We start from the raw sequence: 26651 nt of genomic DNA on the forward strand, positions 1-26651 counted from the left end.
TTCCTTCCTCATTTAAATTGAAAATCATCTTAATCCGGCTGTTGCCTCATCTGCCAATTTATTTTGGTCCTTGTGAAGTATAATTTTATCCCTTACTTGAAGCTTATTGCTTTAGTATTGTTACTCCTGGAAAATTGATTCTTGTATTTTGATACTGTTACAGTGACACATTTGTTTCTCATTTCCTTCCTTTTCCAAGGGCATGATCTTTATTAGAAAGAAGAAATGAAAAGCACTTCTAATTACCCCTTAATTACTCTGTTTCCCATTCAGAATGTTAGATTTACTAAGGTTTTGTGTATATGTGTCTTTGGTCTTCACAGTTTTATTCATTTTCAAGTGAATTTTCAGAAGCAGAAAGTAGGTAGCTGATTTGTTAAGTCATAATTTATAGTTTGAGCACTGACTTACTGTTTCATCTGAGATTCAGGTTCTAGGAGAGCACTGTGTTTTTTGATTTGCTGTATCAGATATGTATACAGCTGTCAATATAATCTTCAGTGAAGAGTTAGGGGCTCATGGGAAATGGTCTAGTGCTCAGAAATGGCCCCGGTGGATTCATGGCCGAAGGCCCATCTATTGCTTGAGCACATAATAGCGTTTTCTGCACCTGTTAGTGCCTGTGAGTATTTTCCAGCTTTTTGAAGCATGACGGTTTCTTTATAAGGTGCTGACTCACCCTCTGTGATAGGAAGAGCTTTATTCCTGGTATGTAGATTCAACGCTCAGAATTAATTCTCTTGTTTCTCTTCTCTGTTATTTTTGCTGACCCATCTCTGCATGTACCAGTTTTTAAAGTCATTTTTAACTTTTTATTATGAAATATTCAAAACATATAAAAATAGAAAATAGTATAATAAACATGTACCCATCAGCTTTCTTCAATGTTATCACATTTTGTTGAATCTATTCCCTACTCACTTTCCTGCCTTCTTCCCCCAAAGTTTTTCGAAGCACATTTCTAACATCAATTTTTTACATCTGTAAATATTTCATTATATATCTCGAAAAGATAAAAATCCTTTAAAAATGAACCTCACTGCTATTACCTTGGTAAATATTAATAACAACATGATATTGCCAAATTCCCCTCCATAGGGGTTTTGATTCCTGTCTGTATCCTCGGAATCTTTTCTTCCTGACTTCTTTTTTCATTATGTCTTCTATTGAAAACAGTATATATTCTCGAATTGCCTGGGAACCAGAGATGTTCCACAGGCTCTTTGACTTTCTCCTCGAGTAGGGAGACCAGCTGATGTTTGTAGTATTCATATCTTGAAGTCCCTGGGACAGTTTCCTCACTGATCCAGTCTCCTGGGGAATGAAATGGTATGAATATGAGATTTTGTGAATTCACCCTGGAACTTCTATAGATGTAGAGCCTAGATGGCTGAATTTTTTTTAAATTATTTATTCAAATTTGGAACATGTGGTTAGTGTGAGTAGGTTATCTTTCTGTGGAGTGAACATGTTCATTGAATTTATGAGGGGAGTGAATGTAATTGTAATAGTCACCTTTTATTGAGTAAGTTCTGTGTGCCAGGCCCTGTGCTGAGTACTTTATGTATATTATTTTATGTATTTAATCTTCATAGTAGCCCTTCATAGTGAGGTAGATTATGTTCTCCCTATTTCACAGATAAGCAAACTGAGGCTTAGAGAAGTTAGGTAAGAACTTAATCTTGGGTCACACAACCCATAAGTGGTAGAGTTGGGTGATTTACCTAGGTTTTTCTGATTCCAAAGCCTGAGTTCTTATGGCCATGAGTTGATTTATCTAATTATTTTGTTTCTATTAGGAGGTTTTTTTTTTTTAAGTTTTAAGTATTCTTTACTATTAGATAGTTTGTTGAAGTCATTTGAAATTCTTGAATTGGAGGTCATACATCATTTTAGAGGGTTTGGCATTGATCAGTGTATAGAATGTGCAGGACATTGGAAAATGCAGAGATGAGTAAGACATAGCTTCTGCCTTCAAGGAGCTTAACATCTAGCGTGAAAGGAAAGTTATATGCACATTTAGTTAATAGACAGGAAAGTGAGCTTGAATCTTAAATATGCACAGAGTGGTAAAATTCAGCTTTGAAAACTTTACATGATTTCAGATTCTTGCCAACCAGTAATTATTCCAATTGAACAATAGGTATTCTGCCTTATCTTTCATTGTGAAGTGGTGAGTGTGTGAGTTTTACGTCAGTCCCAGAAAGATACTCCATTTCTCTGTTGGTAAATGGAAAGTGTGTAAACTGGTTATGGTTTTAATGTGGATTTGTTGAAGGTTAGGTTAATTCTGATGTTCTTATTTTTGTGAGTTTTAATGAAAGATGGGGTTTTATGTATAATGCTTTATCTTATGCCTTGTTTTTTTCTCAGTCTTTTACGCTAATTATTTCTTTGACATGTTCTTTAGCTCGATAACTATGGACAGCAAGAACTTGGGGATCTTTTCGTGAACTATAATGTAAAATCTCCCATTACTGGAAATGATCTCTCCCCTCCAGTATCTTTTAACTTAATGTTCAAGACCTTCATTGGGCCTGGAGGAAATATGCCTGGGTATGTATCACTTATATGTTTATATAATGAAGTTATTAAAATTGCTTGTAATAAAGGGTAAATATCAGTATCAGCCATGAAGGAAAAATTTTTAAAAGTGATATGTAGAAAGTGCAGATAAATATATTAAGGAGAAATAATGACAGACATATTCTTAAATTTTATTTCTTCTAATTCTTTCTGAATATAATTTTTTTTAGCATATATGATGATTTTTTTGCCATAAAATAAACATAAAAATCTGTGATCATCTAATCTTGTAGTTATAGCTGCATAGGGCAAAAGAGACAGTTGAAGAATGATTCTGAAAGTCATTGAACTTACTGCTGAAGGAGACTTTAGAAACTGTTTAGTCTAGATCAACACTGTCTAATAGAACTTCCTGCAGTGATGGAAATATTCTATAATCTGTGCTGTCCGATATGGTAGCTACTGGCCACATGTGACTGTTGAGCACCTGAAATGGGGCTCAGTGCTTCTGAGGAACTGAATTTTAAAATTTATTTAATTTTAATTAATTTGAATTTAAATAGACATGTGACTAGTGGCCTACCATATTGTTCAGCATAGGTTTAGCTTGTTGATTTAAAAGATGTAGTTTTCACAGATAAAGAAAACCTGAGCAGTTTACAATATAATCCAGAACTAAAATCTGAATTTCCAGCTTCCTTATCCATTGTTAACAAACTTAGCCAAAGTATTCCATTTCATAGCTTCAGATAGTTTTCTTATGGTCTCATTTTAGGGTAAGAGAGAGTAGGTTTTTGCTAGGTGAAGCTAGATAGATCATGTTTCCTAGAGTAGAAACTAAAGAGTAATAAAGATTAATTGTGACAGAATGTATTACTGGAATTATTTTAATAAGACACCAGATTGATTTTGGATATTTTGTGGAAAGAGGCCAAAGGTCAACCTTTCATTTTGGCAATACGTACAAAGAGTCATAAAATGCTCCATACGCTCTGACCTGTCATCCCACTCCTGGGAATTTATGTAAGGAAATAATTCAAAAGGAAAAGAAGCTATACTTATCAAGAGTATATAAATCAAAAGTAGAAATAACGTCTTTATCCAATAATTTGAGGATGGTTAAATAAATTATAGTAAAGTAGATCATTTTAGTAGAATACTCTGCAGCTGTTAAATATGAGAAATTTTTACGATTATTTAGAAAATGGAAAATTTTAAAATAAAGAATACATAATTTTATACATTCTGCTTATAAATATGCATATAAACTGTAGCTATACTTATATTTGGATGAAATCTGGAAAGGACCACAAAAATGAAGAGTTGGTATGTTAGGGTGAGAAGAGGGTAAAATTTTATTTTTCTTTTGTTTTAAAGTTGTTTTCATAAAACATTTGTTTTGAAGTAGGCTTTTGGGAACGCTTTCTTAGTTGATGTTTTACACAGAATATTTTCTGTGAAATTGAAAAGAGGTCAATGGCTATAGTGGTGTATTCACTTAACTGTATCTTTAAAATGTGGAGAAATACAGAAGCCGCCTCTGGCTAAAGATGTAAAATACCACAAAGAAGAAAGCAGTATGAAAAATCTTGAAAATTGTCTGGCTTATTGTGATGAGTGAGTTCTAATGTTAAATGTTAGCCTGTGCTGGCTTCTTTAGCCCCACAGTTATGCTCTAATATGTGGGTTAACAGAGGTATACTTAGGCCTGGGTCTTATTTTCAGAAGGATCTAAAATTGTCATCTGCCTCCATGTAAATGATAGGAGAATATCAGAGGTTTTGGGGACATTATGAGAGAGATGGTGTTTGACTAACTGGAGTGATTAAGTAAAAATTAAAAAAACATTTCTAACAGTAGTATTGCCATACCAATTACCTGATACATTCTCGAATACTTGCTTGAGAATGTTTGCTATCGAGGGAAGTATCTGTTTCTAGATCTCTGTTTTACAGCCTATACAGTTTTGTATGAAAATAGTATATTTAGGACTTTTAGGATTTGTATCTAGAATTTCAGATTTGTTGGAAAACATAATTTCTTTCTTTATAACAGACTGATTTATTTAAATTTATAGGTACTTGAGACCAGAAACTGCACAGGGAATTTTCCTGAATTTCAAACGACTTTTGGAATTCAACCAAGGAAAATTGCCTTTTGCTGCTGCCCAGATTGGAAATTCTTTTAGAAATGAGATCTCTCCTCGATCTGGACTGATCAGAGTCAGGTACTGCCTGTGTTATTCTTCTGATATAGTGAATGACATTGGCATTGAATTGGAAACGAAAGCTTGCTATTTTGAAACAATTCTGCTTCATTCTTACATGATTATGTATTTATTTTTGTCCTCCAAAAAAGTGTGTTTTACATTTATAATCTCCAAATGTGGTCTCCGGGATGATGGGTAGTTTTGAGTGATCTGAGTGAACTTGAAGGGAAAGGAAAGGGGGTGAAGAAGAGCTTCAGTTTCTCACCTGCTCCAAAATGATCTTTCCCCTTGTTCATCATGTGTTTTGAGGATGGCAAGGTCTTGATTGTCTAAACCAAGCATTTTCTGCTAATGGTGATATATGTAAGTATAGGGTGAGGTAAGGATGAAGTGATGGATATGACAGGAGGATCACTCTACGTGTCCAGGGCAACAGCATTGCTGGAGTTGGGTTGAGGGGGTGAGGTTGTTTCAATAACCGATTGGTGTTCATCTAGATATTTGGGGTGCCTATATGACAGAAAGGCCAGCTAGCAAGCTTACTGCTGTCTGCTCTAGTTCAGACACTCACTTGCGTCTGTTCTAATAACTTCCCTTTGTCAGATGGATCCAGGAAGTGTGGGAAGGCATACTGGCATTGTTTAGTTCCATTTTTCTTTGAAAGTTTATTATGACTCAGCTGTTAATGACTTAAGCTTTTTGTGATTTCTGTACATTTTTTTACTGATATCATCTCTTAGGGTAATAAATTCCATATAAAAAAATAGGATATGTAGGTCAACTTAACTTTCTTAGGCTCCAGAAGTATTTCCCAATGCCCCACCCATTTCCTCTCTTCTTTTCTTACTCATTGTAATCACAGATTTCAGTCCTAACATATCCCAGCCACTGACTCTTCATCGAAGCACCCAGAGCACCTGCCTAATCTTGTTAGTCCCCATGACACCCTCTAAGGAAACGCCCCTACGTTCTGACCAAACTGTATCTTCAGGCCTATAGTCCCTTCAGCCTTATGGTCTAGAGAGAGAGAGGAGACTTCATGGAGGAAAGAGCTTACACAACTTAGAGAAGTGGAGTGGGGAGGATCCCTCTGGGCCTTCATGCAGTAATGAGAAACTCTAACCAGGATTATGACCACGAAAAACTTGTCAGATTTGAGTCTGCTTTATTTCCCAACATCTGTTTTTTTTCTATCTTTTTTTCCTTTTGTTTTTTGGCTTCCCCTCTGTTGCAGTAGTGTCTGCAAGCATGCTTTCAAAATACCGAGGAAGCTGTGTAAGACTGACCTTGTCTAAACCCAGGGTTTTGGAGAGGATTTACATCAAGTAGAGTAGCTATTGGAAGCTTATAAAGGACTGTGAAGTAAGGCAAAACCTGGGGGCTGTGGAGTAAAAAATGGTAAATAGGCAAACCAGCTTAGAACTGAGGAGCGATCCCAGGGGTTAGCTGGTGAAAGGCCCTTGGGGCTTCCTGGCATTTTATTCCTTGGTCGTTTTCACTTCCAAATGTTCTGTCTGGATTTTGGCAGGTTTTGTTATGTGCCTCTGCAGGATCCTGACTAGAAGTCCACTCCCATGAGTCAATGTCCCCATGGGTTTTGTTCCATGATAGGGCTAGGATTTGTTTGTTTAGTGTTAGATTTCTTCTTGGTGACATGGAGTTACCAGGTGATTGGTCTTTCTATAACTATGATTCCTTTTGTTTAGGTTGGGAGTATTAGATTGTTCATAGGAAATTTAAAAAAATTTTTAATTGGTTCTGTCTTCTAGGTCTATGTGTACAGTTCCAGGTATAGCCTCTGAACTCAAAGATGAGATAGCTGGTAAAAGCAGTGTTAGTGTAGATTTCCGTCTCCTGTCTGTGAGCTGGGATTATTTGACAGCAGATGGAAAACTTTGGCAGCAGATCACTTTGGGATTCTAGGCAAGGCCCTTATTTTGATCTGCCCTGCATTTTATTTTATTTTATTATGTTTATTTTGTTGTTGTTGTTGTTGTGGAAGATTGGCCCTGAGCTAACATCTGTTGCCAATCTTCCTCTTTTTTTTTTTTGCTTGAGAAAGATTGTCCCTGGGCTAACATCTGTGCCAGTCTTCCTCTATTTTTTATATGTGGGCTGCCACCACAGCATGGCTTGATGAGCGGTGTGTAGGTCCTCACCTGGGATCTGGGCCCGCAAACCCCAGACTGCAGAAGCGGAGCATGTGAACTTAACTGCTATGCCATGAGGCTGGCCCCTGCCCTGCGTTTTAGATGTTCTGTCGCTTCAGCCCAGTTACAAGCTCTGTGAGGACAGACTTCATGCTTCTCTCTCTCTTCATATCTCTGTGCACACAGAAGATGTTTGATAGTTGTTGAAAGACAGTTAAGACATGGGTGCTGCAGGACCAAATAAGAAGTACCATTAAAAAATAAAGTTTAAAAATCAAAGCTCCTTTGCAATACATTTCATGTATTTTTAGGACCCATTTAAGCAGTTTTTCATTTCTTCTAAAACATCTGAGATAATCATGAAAGTGCACTAGTAAATTTGTGTGTGTGTGTGTTTAAAGAAGAGAGATTTGATTTTAACTCATAAAATTAACTTAAAACACTTTTCCCCCCAATAGCTACTAAATTACCATTCAGAGAAATCTCTTTGGGAAACCATTACTATGTGCATATTTATTTCATCATTATGCAGTTAGCTTATTCAATTCATGCCTTATGTCCTCTGCCTTGAATAACACTTTATTTAAGAAGCTGTTACTCTAAAGAAACCAGCTGTAGGGTGCCTTTATCAGTCATGACTTGTTCAGAGCAATAAAAAAGAAGAAATCAAGCTACTATAAAAGCTAAAGAACAATTTCAATTCACTTTTAATTTCCCATTCTGCGAAAACTAAGTATCAGGAGCTTCATTTGGTATATATTTATAAAGACTTGCTAATGCTTTACGGAAGACCATTTTATTTGGCAGTCAGTATCGAGTATCTCATTTCTTTTTTGTGTCTGACATTTGCTTGAGTTTTCCTGATTTTAAAAACTGTATCAAAACTGTTCTTTGAAAATTATTTTCCATTAAAAGTAATAATCTTTTGTGATTGTGGCTAGTGTCAAAGAAAAAACAGAGATGGACAGTAGTTAAAGTAGTAAAAACAGATTTTATTCAGGACTATTGCAGTAGGAGAAAGAGACCTCAGTATAGAACAGGGCTCCATTCCAAATACAGCATGGGCAAGTGAAGATTTATAGCCAAGGAGCAGGATGGGGGTCAGTGGATGGAGACGTACTAAGAGGGAACATCAGGAGGAAGGCGGATTCTGGCTAAACCCACCTAACAATTCTTGCTAAAGACAGGCCAGGGTGATCAGACATCACTTGGGGGATGGTGGACGATGGCAAACCCGATAAAATACCAAGGGTGGTCAGATAGCAAGTGGGGAGCGGTTCTGGTTAAACTGACTTAGCAGGATTCTTGCTAAAACTGGATTTTACAAGAAAGTGCACAGATGGGCCTAGGAGAAGGTTCAGGAGACTGACTAAAGTTTGGTCAAGCAAACAATCTCTGTCACTAGACAGAAGGAATTAATATTTGAGAGAAGTTTGATTATTTATGTAAAATACTATTCAAGTGAATAATAAACTTTTCATTAATGTGTTTAAAAATAACAACCACCCAGACAAAACCTAATTCAACTTTATTTTTTTGGCCATTCCTTTAGGAAACAGTTTTCTGTTTAGTGGTAAAAGATTCCTGTAGCGTGAGGGCTTTTATCATTTTAGAACGAAGTTGAAAATAAGGGCCATGTTTATTGTTTTTTATAGTTAATCATGTAATTTTTATCCCTTATATTTATAATTTCAGAGAATTCACAATGGCAGAAATTGAGCACTTTGTAGATCCCAATGAGAAAGACCATCCTAAGTTCCAGAATGTGGCAGACCTCCACCTTTATTTGTATTCAGCAAAAGCCCAGGTCAGCGGACAGTCTGCTCGGAAAATGCGCCTAGGAGATGCTGTTGAACAGGTAAGATTCCACAGGTAACTTAATTTAGATTATATCTATTCAGGGTTTGCAGAACTTAGCAAATTCTGTGTACTGGTTGACAAAATATTTCATTTTAGCAGTCATTTTATTTTTTTATACAGTATTTATTATACACTGTTATTATAGTGGGAGGAAATTACCTGAACATGCCAATTTGTGGGCCACTGGGGCTAACATGAAAAAAATGTTTAGCAGAGCACTTGGAATAAAGATCTTGGTTTGAACTGTGCCCCGTCAGTCTGACGCTTAGCAATATGTACTGCTTTTGGGGAGACACTGACTCACAGAAAGCAAGCCCTCTGGATTTTAAACTCTTCTGTATTACCATAGCAATTGGGATAAAGTCTTGTATATAATAGAATTTTTCTAGTTATTTGCCTGGATAAATGAGTGATAACTTTCCAATAGTAGCTGCTGCCCAATAGTGGAATGAATTGCTCTGGAGAACAATGAGCTTCCTGTCCCTGAAAATATTCAAGTAGAGGCTGGGTGATAACTTGTCAGCCATTTTGCAGAAAAGAGCCCTGCAGTGGGTAGGAGATGGGGCCAAATAATTTCTAAGATCCTTCCAGTACTAAAATTGTAAGATTACATATACTGTATGGGGTATATTCAGTGGATTTATATATAAATTTCAGTGGATAAGAATACATTAAAATCCTCTCAACATGTCATTGCTTTTGTTGATTCAGATGGAATATATTTGCCATTCATTGGGGTCATTATTCTGAATGTCATTTTTAGTACTGTAGATTTAGAAAGTGTTAAGATATTAGGCTGAATTTTTGCTGACCCAGTGAGTATGGTGGAAAGATTTTGAATAACTCCGTTATTATCAGCTTGTTAACTTGACATTAACCCCTTTAAAAATAGCTAAGATTACATTCTGGGTATTTGAGATTATTCTGAAAGCTGAATAAATTAGCTTACCTTGTATTTCAAATATTTTTCAGTAGCTTATGAGTAACTCAATGGAAAATGGTACCTTGGCCTTCAAAAGTGTTAATATGTGTGTTTTTCCTTCCTCTGCTTGCTTGCTTGCTTATTTATTTACTTACTCGTTTATTCATTTATTTTTAGGGTGTGATTAACAACTCAGTATTAGGCTATTTCATTGGCCGCATCTACCTCTACCTCACGAAGGTTGGAGTATCTCCAGATAAACTCCGTTTCCGACAGCACATGGAGAATGAGATGGCCCATTATGCCTGTGACTGTTGGGATGCCGAATCCAAAACATCCTATGTAAGTAGAATGGAATGGTTTTTACTGTATGATTTTCACATTGTTAACTTCGAAGTGTGGAAATCATAATTGCCTTTTGTGTGCTTTGTGTCAGAGTGAAACAAAAAGAAAAGAGATCTTTTCCTGAGCAAAACGGAAAACGCAAATACCCCCTGCCCTCTTATAAGGAGGAGGCTACTGTCGTGTCCCAGGAGCCCTTGGTAGACTTTGATGCCTTTTACAGAGAGAGTGCGAATGAGAAAGAAGGCCAATAATGGGGCAGTGCTGGTGTGTCCATTCCTGGAGTGGGCAGTGTTATTGGTAATATCCCTGAGTGCAGCTAACATGGGGTGGCCTCCCTCCTGACAAGGGCTGGAAACGTTGGAAATGGTGGTGGGGCTGAGTAAAGAAAGTCATAGTGCTCTTAGTTTAGAGAGCTTTTCGATACATTGAGGGGATAGATTAATAGATTCTGGTCGCTTGTTTAGGAACTACCTTTTCTCAAATTCTAGGTATTCATTTAATACTAATTCAGAGAAGACCTCCAGGTTACCTCTTCACTGTACTTTCCCACTCCTATGCCCCAAACATGAACATTAGTATGGAAGGATTGAAAGGCATTGGATATAGGAGATGCTTTCTGCATTCGTGGCAGTAGAAACAAGGTGGAATTTAATACAAGGGCTGAGAGCCTTCTGGCATTTCCCTTATTTGGTGCTAGCGAGTCTCCTCACCCAGACAGACTTTAATTCATGGTCATTGGTTCTCATATGCCCTTGGTTTCACTTTTTGCTTTTTAAAGTGACTTTCTTTTAATAGATTCATTTTTTCAAATTAAAAATAAAAATTAGTCATTTAAAGGAAATAATGACTCCTTTTTGTGAAACAAAAAGCAAAGAATAATTCTGAAGAATATTATGTAGAAAGTGAAACTTCCAATTGTATGCCTCTTTTCCGTCTCTTTTTCTAGATTGGGGTTGGCATACATTTTCTGTAGTAAATATAGTAAATAGTTTAGGTTTCCTGGGTCTCTGTTATCTATCTTCTTCGTTGTTGTTTTTACAACCCTTTAAAGATGTAAAAATGATTCTTAGGCCTATGGGCTTTGTTTTGTCAACCTCTGTTTAGATGATTTTATATGCATTACAGACGTACACATGTATACATGCATAATGATATGCATGTGTCTATAGTGACTGTTATTGATGTTGTTTTTAATATATTCTTTTTTCTTTGTGAAATTAGGAAGGAATTACTGTAATCTGTTAGATTTTTCTTGTTACTTTATTTTCTTCACAAGCTTGCTTGATATATGTGTGCCAAAATGATAGCAGTAATTATATTTTGATTGTAGGTGATCATTAATTTCTTTACATGTTTTAGATTTTGGGGAATTTCTTTTTATGTTCAAGTCATACCAATAAAATATTTTCCATTTTGTGTGAGAAAAGATGATTTTTTTTCTCGTTGTTCCACACCAATTTCCTTCCATAGTTTGCTCTGACCCTAATTTCAAGTTAAACTAGACACAGATTTTTGCTATCTCCATTTAGATTCTGAATCTGGCCTGGATTACATTTCATAAATTTCATTTGTTTGTTCGTTCACCATTTGTAATCGTTAAGGGCTGGGTATCATTCTAACTGCTTCACGTGTATTATCTTATGTAATCCTCACAATAATCCTATTCATTGGTCCTATTTCTGAAGAAACTGAAGTGCTGAGAAGTTCACTAGTTTGCTTGAGTCTCACAGCTAGTGAGTGGTGGAGCTGAGATATGAACCCGGGCTGTCTGACTCCAGGCCCATGCTCTTAACCATTGTGCTGCATTGCTTTAATAAACCCTACTGCATTCCTGCTGATTTGTCTGAGTGCCGCTGTGAGCTGAGGCCAAACCCTCAAGGGCTGGGGATCAGAAAATGTGGGCCTAGCGTTGAGGTTAGGCTACAGTGTTTTGTATAAGGTCATTGGAAGACAGGACTAAACAAAACCAGAAGCGCCAAAGTAACAGAAACTTTTAAGGAGAGGGGAGAACTTGTTTAAAAACTTTAATATTTTCTTTTTGTGTGCTTCACATTTTATTTTTTTAGTAAAAAAAGTTACTGACGCAGCTAGTGCTCTACTCTTTTCTCTCCCTCTTCAGAGGTAACCAGTATCCCAAAGTTGTTGTTTTACTATTCTCAGGCGTGTTTTTGTAATTTTACCTGTGGGTACATAAATATGTTAGTTGACGTCTTTAGTGACTGATAACCACCAAGTTATATGTTTAAGAACATAAATATGCTAGTTGACATCTTTAGAGAATGTCGGGTGATCAAGTTACATGTTTTTAGGTTTTGTCCTTTAATTCCTTTGTTGTTATGTGTTGGGGTTTCTGAGCTTATGTGAGTTTTACGTTTGCCCTCTATTCCAAGCACCTCACGGGGTAACATGGGCTTGGAAAGCTTAGTAGTTGTGATGGTTGCATTTTCCCAAACTCTTTGGATCAAAGGCAAAAAATAAGTATTCATGAGAAGGACTAACTAGACAGCTACTAAAATAAGCCTTTTACCTCTTTTGTGCTTATTCAAATAACAGGTTCTTAAGGTCTTTGAAAACAATTTAGATTTTGCTTTTGAAAAGTATCTTAGGTATTAACAAGAAGTGGAACCTGGCACCAGTGTGATAGTAATGCTGTTATTAAGTTTTATTCTGTGACCTAAACATTACCTGCCCTTTACTGAGTTTTCTTTTGTTGGGTAGGAAACTGAATTGAGTGCAAGTGCCCACATTCATAGCCAGCTGAGTATGTTTTAGTACAGCCATCTGATGCCAAGTTGTGAGAGCAGTAGACACTTCATCCAAGGAGAGTAGTGGTTTCTGCCAGATTCATCTTGAATTCTGGTCACAAATTTGAAACCAATCTACTGGTTTTGTCTAGGTTCACATTTTATTTCCATTATTAAATCCCAGAATATATTAGTTTACCCCACATTCACAATATGGTAAAATCTGTCCAGAAAATAAGACCACTTTGTGTACGTGTGCAAATTATATTTTATAAGGTTGTTAGCTGCCCAATGTGTAAAACTATTCCCACTGCAAACATTTATAATAGTTGAGTGGAGATTCTATTATTGAATTATCCTCGAATATGTGAAAGAGTTGTTATAGTGCGCATACATTTGTGAATGAACCCAGTATAAGCAGTAAATGTTTTTATCTGTTGTGTCTTCTTAGGGCTGGATTGAGATTGTCGGATGTGCTGATCGTTCCTGTTATGACCTTTCTTGTCATGCACGAGCCACCAAAGTCCCACTTGTAGCTGAGAAACCTCTGAAAGAGCCCATATCCTTTCTGGTCACTTTAAAAACTCAGGACTGGGGCTGACCCGGTGGCGCAGGAGGTTAAGTGCGCGCGCTCTGCTGTGCTGGCCTGGTGTTCGCAGGTTCGGATCCCGGGTGCGCACCGATGCACCACTTGTTAAGCCATGCTGTGGCGGCATCCCATATAAAGTAGAGGAAGATGGCCACGGATGTTAGCTCAGGGCCAGTCTTCCTCAAGAGAAAAGGGGGAGGATTGGCATCAGATGTTAGCTCAGGGCTAGTCCTCCTCACACACTCACACAAAAAAAACTCCTCAGGACTAACGTGTAAACAAACATCTTGGAAATGAATAAGTCCACGTCTATACCTTGTTCTATGGATAAATTGAGATGTTTTGGATATTGTGGTAACAATTATTTAAACCTATTTTACCCATCTCATTGCTCCTTTCCTATTCTCTTCATTTGTCATCTGACATGTGCCAACTCAATGTTTGGTCTTTAAAAGAAGGATATTTAGAGAAATGCTCTGAATGTCTTTTAGGGTGTTGACTAATTTTTCTCAGCCATTTCCAAGATGCATTTCTCCACAGCTGCACCTACCTACATGCTCTTTAAATAAGGGTATCTGGTGAATACTTTCTCTATTAAAAAGATGAGTGCAATTTTATGGTAGATGAAATAATTTAGCTCACTTGATCTGTAAATCAGCAAAGTAGAAATTTCTCCCTTTACCAGGCAGTGAGCTTGTGAGCGATCTTAGAGCTAAGCCAGTGACAGGAAATAGATCCTGTTGTGTTGGGACATTTTAGAAATGGATAAATTATTAGCAAAGTTTATTATGCTGTGTATTGGGTTATATTGCTGATTAGATAATACCACTTTATCTCACTATAACTTTGAAAAAGTCTCTATTGGTGATGTTTACTTAGTTTGAGTGAGGTTTGTCTAAATGATTTTGTGGGTAGTTGTTTCATCTTGCACTTGGAGTCAGCATACACAAGATCTAGAGTACCAGTAGAGAACCAGTAATTGTTTTAAGTCAATGATTGATCATTCTCAAGATTCTTTCTTGAAATACTGAGCAGTTCTGTATTTTTGGATTCCTTGACTACTTCATACAAAACAGTCAATGTCATTCAGTTTGAACCCAATAAAGGAGCAATTGGTAAGGCGTATAAGAAAGATGCAAAGCTACTGATGGAGTACCTTGCCCTTTGTGATGAGTGTTACGTTACAGAAATGGAGGAACTACTGAATGAAAAAGGGTAAGATTTAAGATGTCTCCTTCTACATGGGCTCCAGTCAGACGTGTCCTCTGCCAGGTTCTGAAAGTTAGGGTGAGATTAGTTTCTTTAGAAATTTTTTGCGGGAAAGTATTGTCTCTTGGTTCCAAAGACTGTGTTTGCCAAGATTTTGCCGTTATAGCCTGGAAATAGATTTGAAATGGACTATAAAATCATTTTTTCCCCCCAGTAACTTTCTTAGAGGAGGAGACTTGTCCAAGATGGTGACTGACGAAGGATTAGAAACTACATCTATCTCTCAAGTCTGAGCTCTTTTTTTGAGCTTCAGAGTGGTCTCTGTAATTGTTTTAAGCATAAATATAAAAACAGTAGAGAAGAATCTTTAAAGGAATACAACAAAATCCAGCACTAAACAATGTAAAATTTACTGTGTCTGGCAAACAATAAAAATTTTCTAGACATATAAAAAACATGAAAATGAGGCCAATAATGAGAAGAAAAGTAAGTCAAAAGGAACACCCAGAAATGACAAATATGATGGAATTAATACATAAAGATGTTAAAACAGTTATTATAAATATGCCTTGTATGCTCAAGGATGTAAGGAAAGACGTGACCACATAAGGTGAGAAATGGAAATATATATAAAAAAGAACCAAATGGAACATCTAGAGGCAATATCTTAAATGACAATTTCGCTGGATGGGATTAACAGTAGATTAAACATTGCAGAAGAAAGGTCATTGAACTTAAAGACACAGCAATAGAAACTATCCAAAATGAAGCATAGAAACAAAGAGACTGGAAAAAAAAATGTCCTTTGGGACAATGTGAGGCAGTCACTGTATGTGTAATTGGGAGTCACAGAGAGAGGATAGACAGAGAAAATATCTGAAGATAGGTACAGTAGCTGAAAATTTTCCAAATTTGATGCAAACTATAAACCCATGGATTCAAGAAGTTCAATCCCAAGCAGAATAAACACAAAGAAAACCGCATGAACGCACATCAGAATCAAATTGCCAAAAACCAATAATGAAGAGAAAAATCTTTAAAGTAGCCAGGGGAAAAAAAGGCTCATTACATAAAAAGGAGCAAAGATAAAAATAATTAGAGTTATTGTCAAAAGCTATGCAAGCCACAATACAATAGAGTAAAATCTTTTAAAGTGCTTACAGACAAAACCCCTATACTCAGCAAAAGTATCTTTCAAAAATGAAGAGGAAGTACTTTCAGACAAACAGAAGCTCAGAGAATACGTTGCCAGCAGACCTATACTACAAGAGATGTTAAAGGAAGTTCGTGAAATTTAGATCTACCCGAAGAAATTAAGAGCTCTAGAAATGATAAATATGTGAGTGAAGATAAATGACATTTGCTTTAATTTCTTTAAAATGACATCTCTTTATTTCTTTAAAAGATAATGGGCTGTTTAAAGTAAAAACAATAACAATGTATTGTGAAATTTATAATGTACCAACATGAAACGTATGCCATCAGTAGCCCAAAGGATGGGAGCAAAGAACTGGAATATACTGTTGTAAGGTACATACATTATAGGTGAAGGGGCGTAATATTATTTGAAGGTGGACTATGATAAGTTTAAAAAAGTACACATAGGAAACTCTAGAGCAATTACCTGGAAAAAAACCCCACAAAAACCAAAGGGATATAACTAATAAGCCAATAAGGGAGATAAAATAGAATAATAAAAAATATTCCAGGGGCCGGCCCAGTGGCATAGTGGTTAAGTGTGCACGCTCTGCTTCGGTGGCCCAGGGTTCGCGGGTTTGGATCCTGGGCGTGCACCGATGCCATGCTGTGGCGGCGTCCTATATAAAGTAGAGGCAGATGGGCATGGATGTTAGCCCAGGGCCAATCTTCCTCAGCAAAAAGAGGAGGATTGGCATTGGATGTTAGCTCAGGGCTAATCTTCCTCACATACACACAAAAAGTACCTAGAAGAAGACAGGAGAAGAGGAAAAATGAAAAAGAACAGATGGGACAAAAAGAAAATAACTTGTGAGATGGTAGATTTAAACTCAGCAGCATCGACGATTACATTAAATATGATGATCTAATAGCCACAGATAGTCAGAAAAAATTCGAGACTCCATTAAATGTTGTTTACAGGAAACTCAGTAATTGTAATACACAAATAGGCTTAAAAGTAAAAGCATCAAAATATTTCCCATACAAACATTAATCAGAATGTTGGAGTGGCTGTATTAATATCAGACAAACTTCAGAACAAGGAAAATTACCTGGGGCCCAGTTGCATTTCCTAATGATAAAGGGATCAGTTCATCAAGAAGGCATATTGCTTCTAACTGTGTGCGACTAAAAACAACCTCAAAATATACAAAGCAAACTTGACAGCACTGAAGGGAAAAATAGACAAATACACAGTTATAGTTGGAGATTTCTATACCTCTCAGTAATTGGTAGAGCAAGTAGACAAAAAGATCAATGGGAATTCGAAAATACAAATACCATTAATCAACTTAATTGCCATTTATAGAATACCTAATAACCAAAGTACACTTTTTTTGTGTGTGTATGAGGAAGGTCAGCCCTGGGCTAACATCCAGTGCCTGGGGCCAGCCCCGTGGCTTGGCGGTTAAGTGCGCGTGCTCCACTACTGGCGGCCCGGCTTCGAATCCTGGGCACGCACCAACGCACCGCTTCTCCGGCCATGCTGAGGCTGCGTCCCACGTACAGCAACTAGAAGGATGTACAACTATGACATACAACTATCTACTGGGGCTTTGGGGAAGAAAAAAAAAAAAAGGAGGAGGATTGGCAATAGATGTTAGCTCAGAGCCGGTCTTCCTCAGCAAAAAAAAAAAAAAAAAGATTAGCATGGATGTTAGCTCAGGGCTGATCTTCCTCACACACACACACACACAAAAAAACATCCAATGCCACTCCTCCTCTTTTTGCTGTGGAAGATTGGCCCTGGGCTAATAGCCGTGCCCATCTTCCTCTACTTTATATGGGATGCCGCCACAGCATGGCTTGACAAGCAGTGCATTGGTGCGCGCCTGGGATCCGAACCGGCGAACCCCAGGCTACTGCATACTGCAGCGGAGCGCGTGCACCTAACCGCTACGCCACCGGGCCGGCCCCAAAGTACACATTTTTTTAGGTACACTTAAAACATCTTTCATATTGTTTTTTGTTTTTTGTACAGCCCTCCAGCTAAGAATGAGTTTTGCGTTTTCAAAGGGTTGTTTAAAAAAACAAAGAATATGAGACTACATATGGCTTGCAAACCCTGAAATATTTTATATCTGACCCTATAGAGAAAGTTTGCCAACCCCTGTCATAGACATTAGGCTAGGTGAAAGAAGTCTTATACAAAAGATTATATGTGAAACTTGAAGAAAGACAAGTCTAGTTTATGGTGATAGAACTCATCAGCGGTTGACAGGGAGTGGAGGGGATTGAAAGAGAAGGGGCCCAAGGGAACCTTTGGGATGGTGGTTGCGTGTGCATATACGTTTGTCAAAAGAACTATCATCAGATGAACTCTTGTAAGTTGAAGGTATAATTACCCATTTCAGTAGGAAAATTTTAAAACATTTCTGGTCTCCCAGAATTAACATCTATTTATGCTAAAACAACATCAAATCACATTAAAATGGACATAGATCACTAGTTAGATATCATTATCCACAAACAGGATGATTTCCTTTAATTATTCTCAAATGATGGCTATCTCCTTGCTAATTTCAGCTTTTTGATAACTATTACCTACTCTACACCTAGACTGTGCTTACAGAGAGAATATATATGAAATTGTTTATGTAATGGAGTCTTTAAAGCACACATACACAAACTTCAGACGGAATAGTAAAAATGAAGGAAATCAATGAAAACCATTCATATGCTGTATGACACTTTTACTGCAAGAAACCGGCAAAATACAATGCAATGTGTGCCAGCTATATAGCTTCAAAGACAACCACACGAGGGCTCTCTTCTCCCAGCACTGAGCTGCTTGTGAGGACAAATCCAAATTGATCTCCATAATATGATGAAAACCTCATAAGCTGAAATATAGGTATTACATGAAGCAGTTTACAAAGGTGAATTCTTATGACATAAAATGAAGTGGGCATATCTCAGGATATGAACATACTGCAGTCAACGGTTTTTGGGGGGGTAATATTTTATATTGACGTCTCAAACAAAATCGTTAAACTTTTGTAAGCTGATCTCCATCAACATAAGTGTCAAAGTTTATTTTGGAAATAATGTGAGAGTTTTAAAATTACTTTCTGTAAGATGACAAGCTGGTCATTTTTACATTTGTGTGACAGTAATGAGAATGGTGGTCTTTTGCCAGCAGGCCTGCTTCTGACAAATTTATTGTAATTATTCTAAAACTGAATTTTTAAAAAATTGTTTTTGGTTTTACCTTGATCTCAGAACCAAAGGAATTAGTCATTAAGTCACTTGTGGAATTTTATAAAACTAACCTATTTTTGGGTGCCTCCCAAAATACTGTTTGGTATCGTTAGAATAATAATTTGGTATTCCTTATGAAATAATTTAAATTTGACTTCAGCTTTTTTATCTGGAGAGTTAAGTTGTTATTACACTTAAAATGAAAAATGGTTACCAGTCTGTAAAACTCCTTTAAATTAAGACATAGGAATGCATGTTTTCACTAATATATAATGTGCTTTGCTTTTTTTAAATAGGGAATTCACTGTTGAAACTGAAGGGAAAACATTTCAGTTAACAAAAGACATGGTCAATGTGAAGAGATTCCAGAAAACGCTACATGGTAAATTTGTAAAAATAATTAAGAAACAGACAAAAAAATATTATTGCTCCTTAAAGTTATATATATTTTTTAAGTTTTATATAACAACCATTTTACAGAAAATTTGAAGAGGAAAAATAAATTCTTAATGCCACAACCCTAAATTTGGTGAATATGTTTAAGGCATTATCTTGGGCCCTTTTTTCCTTTAAATATAAAATATAAACTGAAGAACTAAAGAATAATTTATAATTCCACCTTTATATTTCCAATGACCTGAGGTGCATATGAAGAATATTTCTTTGATTTAAAAACATCTTTTTTTTATTTTAAGGAAAAATCCTTCTGTTTTCTAAGCAAAAGAGGGAACTCACCCCTTCTGTCTTTTTTGGGCAGATTAGCTTGTTAAAAGTCATTTGGATTAGTGATCTTGCGTGCTTTTTTGAAAGCCAAGGAGATGATTAATTTTTGTAAAGCACATTCGATGAATTGGGAAATGAGCATTTTGGAAAACATATGAAGGATGCTTATGGTTAATTGTGGCTGAGAGTAGTGTGTATTTGAGAAGCTGTTGCCAGTGGAGAGAGCAGGCCTCCTTCTCCATCTGTTTTTGGCCTGCCTGTGGCCAGGCTTCAGGGAGCTGTAAAAGCAGTCTCAGCAGTGAGAGGAGTAAGCAGGAATCCTTTTTCATGCTCTGGGGCTTTTCAGCCACTATCCTGACAGCTAGTTCAAAGCTATACTTCACCCTTGCTCAAATGGCATGGAGGGATGGGCAGAAAATGCCTTGATCATATTTCTAAAATGTTACTCTTTATCACAAACAAAAGAAACAGCCTCTCTTTTCTTCCACATATGTGAGTTTTCGGTTCTAGTTATCTCATTTCCCTTGAAACATAAACTCTTCTAAGGTTAGGGCCAGTTACCTTAGATCTGGACAGTGCTTAGCAGTGCTTCCTTTTTGAATAATAGGTAATAATGAATATATTGCCTCTGTATACCACAGGTGTAGCCTCACCCACGGGAAGAGCTGTGGGGCCTTTGCTAAATGTCCTGGACTGAGTGCTGATCCCTGAGCAGACTCTTCTTTAAGGGCCTCCTGCCCCAGGACCTTGGAAATATACAGTGGCAATTACTTGGCTCTCTTAAAGAGTTCTTGTCAAGATAGCAAGATAAAAAGTAAAACAAACACTACCCGTGTGATACTTCTTGCTGTAGGAACAAGTAGGAATTGTTTTTGTTAATTTTGCCAGCTATGGGGATGGATTTTTAATTCTAGCTAAGTCTTATAAAAGCTCTAGAGTTTTAATACTTTCTGTATAGACAAGGCAGATAATAGAGTGTAGCTGTTGCTGTTCATAGCTTACCACCTGCATAAGGAATACCCTGGTACCTTGTTTCATTTTTATGCTATATAAACAAAGAATTAAATCTGGTGAAATTTTTTTTCACTCCAGCTTTCTCTTTAAAAGCATCATGTTTCTACCAGTGATAGTTTTTAGGAACGTTCTGATTTCTTTGTCCTGATGTACAGGGTTGATCAAAATCCATCTAGAATAGAGCTATTTTTAGTGTTAATAAGAATGGTTTAGAGAGGACCTGAAATGCATTATGTGGGGTTTGAGAGAATGTTATTGAATTTCTATCTCTTTTGCAGTGGAAGAAGTTGTTCCGAATGTAATTGAACCATCTTTTGGCCTGGGCAGGATCATGTATACGGTGTTTGAACATACATTCCATGTACGCGAGGGAGATGAACAGAGAACGGTGAGTTGTTTGTACGGTATGCTATTGTCTTACAGGGTCGGAGAATGAAATTTACTTAGGTACATTAAGACAACTCTGGAATGATCAATTAGTTGTTATTTACTCTAATGTACTACTGTTGTTGACACGCATCTTTGCTTACCTGTTTACAAAGCAAAGCACTTTCTTATTTCATTTTAGTGTTAGTATGTGTAGGTTATTCTAGATGCCACTGTTTTAGTTGCCTGGTACTCTATTCTGAGATAGAACATAGTACTTTGGGGAACTATCTGTATTGTAACAATGGAAGGAATGATACATTCAGAAAATTAGGGAGGAGGAGATGGCTCATAGAATTTGGCCAAACCAAAAAACTGCATCTACACACTGGTAAAGCATTAAAGGGAATCTTCTCAAACTGCATAAAATTGTCTGGGGTACTTTTGGGGTAAAGATGTAAATTCTTAGGTTCTATTCCAGGGGTATTGCTTAACCAGGTCTGAGACCTAGGTCTGTATTTTTTTTTTATAAGAACCCCAGGTGATTCCAGTGTGGGAGATTGACAGATCATAAATTGGGTAATAGTATTTGAGATACAGCCTTTCCTAGCATTCAGGCGTTGCTAAAAATAAATGTTTATAAGAAGTCTTCAACTCCCACAAGTTTTCTTTTGGCTCTGATGCTTCTGATTCGCTGCTCCATGGCATCCCCTTCCTCTCTTCATTTTGCCTGCCTTCACCTTTCTTACCTCTCTTCTGCCTGCAGAAATTATACGCCTTTAATTTATAGGTACAGATTTCTAGGAAAATCAATCAGGAGAAGAACGGCTAGGGAGGAGAGGTAGTATATGTCAAGTTAATTGAAAGAAACATTCTATCTGTACGACCATTCTAAAGCTGAGTGTGTACATAACGTTGGACATCAACTCTGTAGTTCTTTCTGGGTCATTTAACCTTGAGGAATGGACTGATGAGTTCTTGGTGCCAGTATTTTAAAAAGTCTGACATACTGTTGGTAATACGTAGCTAATAAAGTTACTATTTTATTCTCTGCCCTAAAGTTGCATCTTCATTTCCTGACATTTAAGGAGCAGCTTTTCATTCATTCAACAGATACTAAGAACCTGGGCTAGACCCAGACATGCAAACATAAGGCGTGGTTCTTCTTGAGGAATGATGACATGCATAACTGAATATGTTCTTTTTAGATGTCAAGTTTGCTTCAAGCTTTTCCTGCTTATTTTTCTAATAAAAAGATTTAAAAAAAAAGTTTGAGCTGTTCCTTTGACTCTAACAGTATTGATATAACTAGAGTTTTAATAGACATTTCATAAGGGCTAAGCAAGACTAAATTAGTGATAGTTTTATGAAGTGCATAGAGATTCCCGCCATGAAGAGAAATTTGATTAGGCTGTGGGAAGCCAAAAATGTTTCTAAATGATTAGCACATAGTCCCTTAATCCATTTTCCTATAAATTTGGTGTAAAAACATTGCTAATGAGATAAAAAAATATATTTTTCTGTAAAGGGAGGTCCCTGCTTCTCTCTCACTTTAAATAGAATTATGACAAGCTGGAGGAGAGGAGTGGAATTCTGAACGTTCTGTGGTTCAGGAAGCCGTATTGGTGGAGTCTAGGGTTTACTTAGTGTGGGATAGTCCCTGTTGCTTGGCATTTAAGGTTAATTAGGCTTTTGGGGGACTAAACTGGAACCCATGTCATTCATTATTTTTATGGGACCTATTCATTCCGGGTTGCATATTCTTGCCATCAAGTGAAGCTTTTGTACAAATATTTTTTTTTTTTTATAATTTTATTTATTTGTTTTTCCCCCAAAGCCCCGGTAGATAGTTGTATGTCATAGCTGCACATCCTTCTAGTTGCTGTATGTGGGACGCGGCCTCAGCATGGCCGGAGAAGCGGTGCGTTGGTGCGCGCCCGGGATCCGAACCCGGGCTGCCAGTAGCGGAGTGCGCGCACTTAACCGCTAAGCCACGAGGCCGGCCCCTGTACAAATATTATTTAAGAACTGTTTTCAGCTCTCATTTCTAACCCAAAATGGTAGCCTAGTTTGCCTTCCACAGAGTATCTTTGCTTTCTTTAATTTCTGAGTAACTCTGAAGCCTGTTTCAGGAGCAGTTCAGGAGGGCTGTACTTTTCAGTATAGGTATACAGATCATCTTTTTATGTTTTATACTGTTTCTTTTGGACATATATTTGTGAGGTAATTAAACTTCTCTGTTTCATGTGGTCGCTAAGGCTCATAGATCCTTCTATGCTGCATCTCTTAAAGGATGGAGTGGGATTTTGTTTCTTGGTGCTACCACTTATTTGACGATTTGGAGAGAGGTTCTTTAGGGGTCTCACAGAAAGAAGTAAGGCTTTTATGTGTTGGCAAAAAATTACCATCTTATATGGTAGCTTTCAGAATGTTTTTACATCGTTTAACTTTTTACAACAGACCTGTGAAGTGAGCAGAGCAGATGGTAGAGACTTACTTTTTAGATTGAGAAGCTAAGTTCCAGATAGATAGAGTTTACTGAGTTGGACTGAATTCAGAACTGAAAACCACATCTTGCTGATTATAGTTCTGGGTATCTTGCTTTTTCTCTTTTGTCACACTGCTTTTCATATCGTGTTTTCTGGTATTTTAATAGTGAATTTTGGACATTAATGTTTAGATCTTTATAAACTAACGTATTTGGATTTCTTTCTTCTTAAACCATCTAGTTCTTCAGTTTCCCTGCCGTGGTAGCTCCATTCAAATGTTCCGTTCTTCCGCTGAGCCAAAACCAGGAGTTCATGCCATTTGTCAAGGAATTATGTAAGCAAATCCAGTTGGGTAACCTCCATGGGAACACTGTCAGGTAGACTGAATTTTAGGAAATGTGTCTTTTCTTCAATAAAAATACATATTGAATGATGAATAAGTCTGAGTGATTTTAGCCTCTCCTCTTATTTCTAAGAGAAGGAGTATGCTTGCTCAGGATGTTTTCTCCTAGCATTTAAGTGAGTCAGAGTAGGACCTGAGAGTCAGATTGAAAACATCTTTGCTTCTCCTGCTGACCGTGGTGCTCACTTCATCAGGGGAACCCTAGTGGGTCTACAGCCACTGGACCCAACGCACTGACAGGGATCCTGTGGTCATCTGGTGTGGCCCACTTATTTCGTAGTTGGGAAGTGGGAAGAGTTCATTGAGCTGCTCAGGGTCGTGCAAGTAGAGGTGGTCGGGTCAGGACCGGCCCCCTGGCCTTGGCTCTTAGTCTGACACTCGTTCCCCTGCAGCTGTGTGAGATGTAGGAGTGAGTGAGGGGTTGAGCTCCAGGCAGGGACTTACTAAACTTACGGGATTTTTCTTTCTCTTGCAACTGTAACTTACTGCTCTCATTTTAGTCCCTTTTATGTTTCCTGAGCGTGCAAGACGACATGTAGATGACATTGGGACTTTCTCCATTTTTTAATTTTTAATTTACTTAATTTATTTTGTATAGCGGAAGCCCTGACCAGGAATGGCGTCTCTCACAAAGTAGACGACTCTTCCGGGTCTATTGGAAGACGCTATGCCAGGACTGATGAGATTGGCGTGGCTTTCGGCATCACCATTGACTTTGATACGGTGAACAAGACCCCTCACACGGCAACCCTGCGGGACCGAGACTCCATGCGGCAGATAAGAGCAGAGGTGGCTGGCCTTCTCTTTGGCATTTTTAGTCTCAGAGACGTGTACTGGTTCCTACTGATTTGAGCTGAATTTTGATGTATTTATGCTCCACTTCCTTCCTTTTTTTTTCTTTTTAAATTTAATCAGAGGCTTGTATCAGACAGAGCACAGATTCCCAAATCCCCTTGGTTTAATTATGAAAATATCCATTAACACTTCTCTAATATTTTATAGCCATTTGGATCACCCTGGGCTCATTCTCCAGCAGTTCATTTTTATAGTTGTTTGTTTATTTGGGCAAGAGAAATGTGATCCCAAGTGGTTGTTGCCATAGTTTTATTGGCAGGTTTTGGGGGACTTAAACATTTTTATCTTTATAGTTCTATATAAATGTAGACATGTGCATGAACTTTTCCATGTTAATGCATTGTTTCAGTAATTTTACTTAACGGGAAGGGAATAATGGAGATGGGAAGAGTACAGAAGGGAAAGGAAAGAGTGGCCACTTTAATTGATAACTGTCTGACTAATTTATTAATTTTGAGCAAGTTTTTATTTAGAGTGCCTATTATATGCTCAGCTTGATACAGAGTGTTAGTAGTAAGGAAAACAGAAGTAAAAGACTACTTTTTTCCAAAGGAGTTTATAGTCTAATTCAGAAGTCATGGATTTCTGGCATGTCTTTTTACAAAACCAGATCTGGCTACTTGACATAGATTCCCATCTTGCGGTGGCTCTCAGAGTGTGGTCCGGCTCTCAGAGTGTGGTCCGGCTCTCAGAGTGTGGTCCCTGGACCAGCAGCATTTACATTGCCTGAAAACTTGTTAGATAAGGGAAATCTCCACCCCAGACCTACTGAGTCAGAAGTCAGGGTGGGGTGGGAAGTTGGAGAGGGCAAGAGTGGGCAGAACTGTTTTAACAAGACCTCCAGATGATTCTGATGTACACTCAGGTTTGAGAACTGCTGCTCTGTGACAGCCAGTGTTTGGTTAGGCTGGGGAGCAGCTGGCCCCTTGGTTGGTGCTGTCCAGTTTGCCAGTCTCCCCTGGCTCCCCTCACTCACGTTACTTGACTGACTCCTGTTCTAAGAGTTAAGTTTAACGAAGGAACTTCAGGTGACATGGAGCTTTAGAGTAGATAGGAAAGGCCTTGCGGGAGAATTGAGTTATCCAGGGGAGCTGGCAGGCATTCTGGGCTGGAAGAAGAGCATGAACCCAGGCCTGGGAGGGAGGTGAGTATAATTAAGTAAGGAGGCTTCAGTGAGAGTGACGAGAAACATTCTGTGGGACCAGTTTGTAGAGAGGTCTTGTCATTATTCAGACACTGATGTGGCCCTCTGTCAGGTTTCCTGAGTTTAGGGTGAATCCTCTTTTTGACAGTCTAATCAAGATGGCTAATTCTTGGACTTCTCTCCTTTTACCCTAGGTCTCTGAACTGCCCAGCGTAGTCCGCGATCTGGCCAATGGCAGCACCACGTGGGCCAATGTGGAGGCCAGGTATCCTCTCTTTGAAGGGCAAGAGACTGGTAAAAAAGAGACAATCGAGGAATGAGGACAGTTTTTGCAACTTTTGACAACTTGTGCTAATAAAAAAATAACTCTTATCGTGTCCACTTTACAAACAAACAGCATTGCAGTTGCTCCTGGGGACTGCATTTTATCCTCTGGCTGCCTGATCTTACCCCCAACAATTAAAGTTGAAGGAATTCTAACAAACTTGTAATCCATTTGCTCATGTTTCCACATTTTCAGCAAAGCATTTTCTCCCACCTTTGGGTAGACATTCTGATGGCTTAATGTTAAACACAATTAATACATTGTTTTAATTAACAGCTTTATTGGGATAAAATTTACATACCATAAAATTCACCCCTTTTAAGTGTACAATTCAGTGATGTTTAGTATATTTACAGAGTTGTGCAACCACCACAATCCAA

At 37.7% G+C, this 26651-nt stretch overlaps 1 protein-coding gene across 1 annotated transcript in view; it reads left to right on the forward strand.

Moving 5' to 3' along the window:
- Positions 1–26318, forward strand: part of GARS1 (glycyl-tRNA synthetase 1) — a 42676-nt gene extending 16358 nt beyond the window's left edge. The window contains exons 7-17 of the mRNA XM_058527707.1: positions 2411–2556; positions 4604–4753; positions 8581–8743; positions 9845–10009; positions 13208–13320; positions 14420–14560; positions 19249–19334; positions 20968–21077; positions 23785–23878; positions 24546–24736; positions 26141–26318. Of these exons, the coding sequence (XP_058383690.1) occupies positions 2411–2556; positions 4604–4753; positions 8581–8743; positions 9845–10009; positions 13208–13320; positions 14420–14560; positions 19249–19334; positions 20968–21077; positions 23785–23878; positions 24546–24736; positions 26141–26266 (1485 nt within the window). The 3' untranslated portion in view covers positions 26267–26318. The remainder of the gene's footprint in view (positions 1–2410; positions 2557–4603; positions 4754–8580; positions 8744–9844; positions 10010–13207; positions 13321–14419; positions 14561–19248; positions 19335–20967; positions 21078–23784; positions 23879–24545; positions 24737–26140) is intronic.
- Positions 26319–26651: the final 333 nt, after the last annotated feature.

This window comes from Diceros bicornis, chromosome 3 (assembly GCF_020826845.1).
Source record: "Diceros bicornis minor isolate mBicDic1 chromosome 3, mDicBic1.mat.cur, whole genome shotgun sequence".
NCBI classification, from domain to species: Eukaryota; Metazoa; Chordata; class Mammalia; order Perissodactyla; family Rhinocerotidae; genus Diceros; species Diceros bicornis.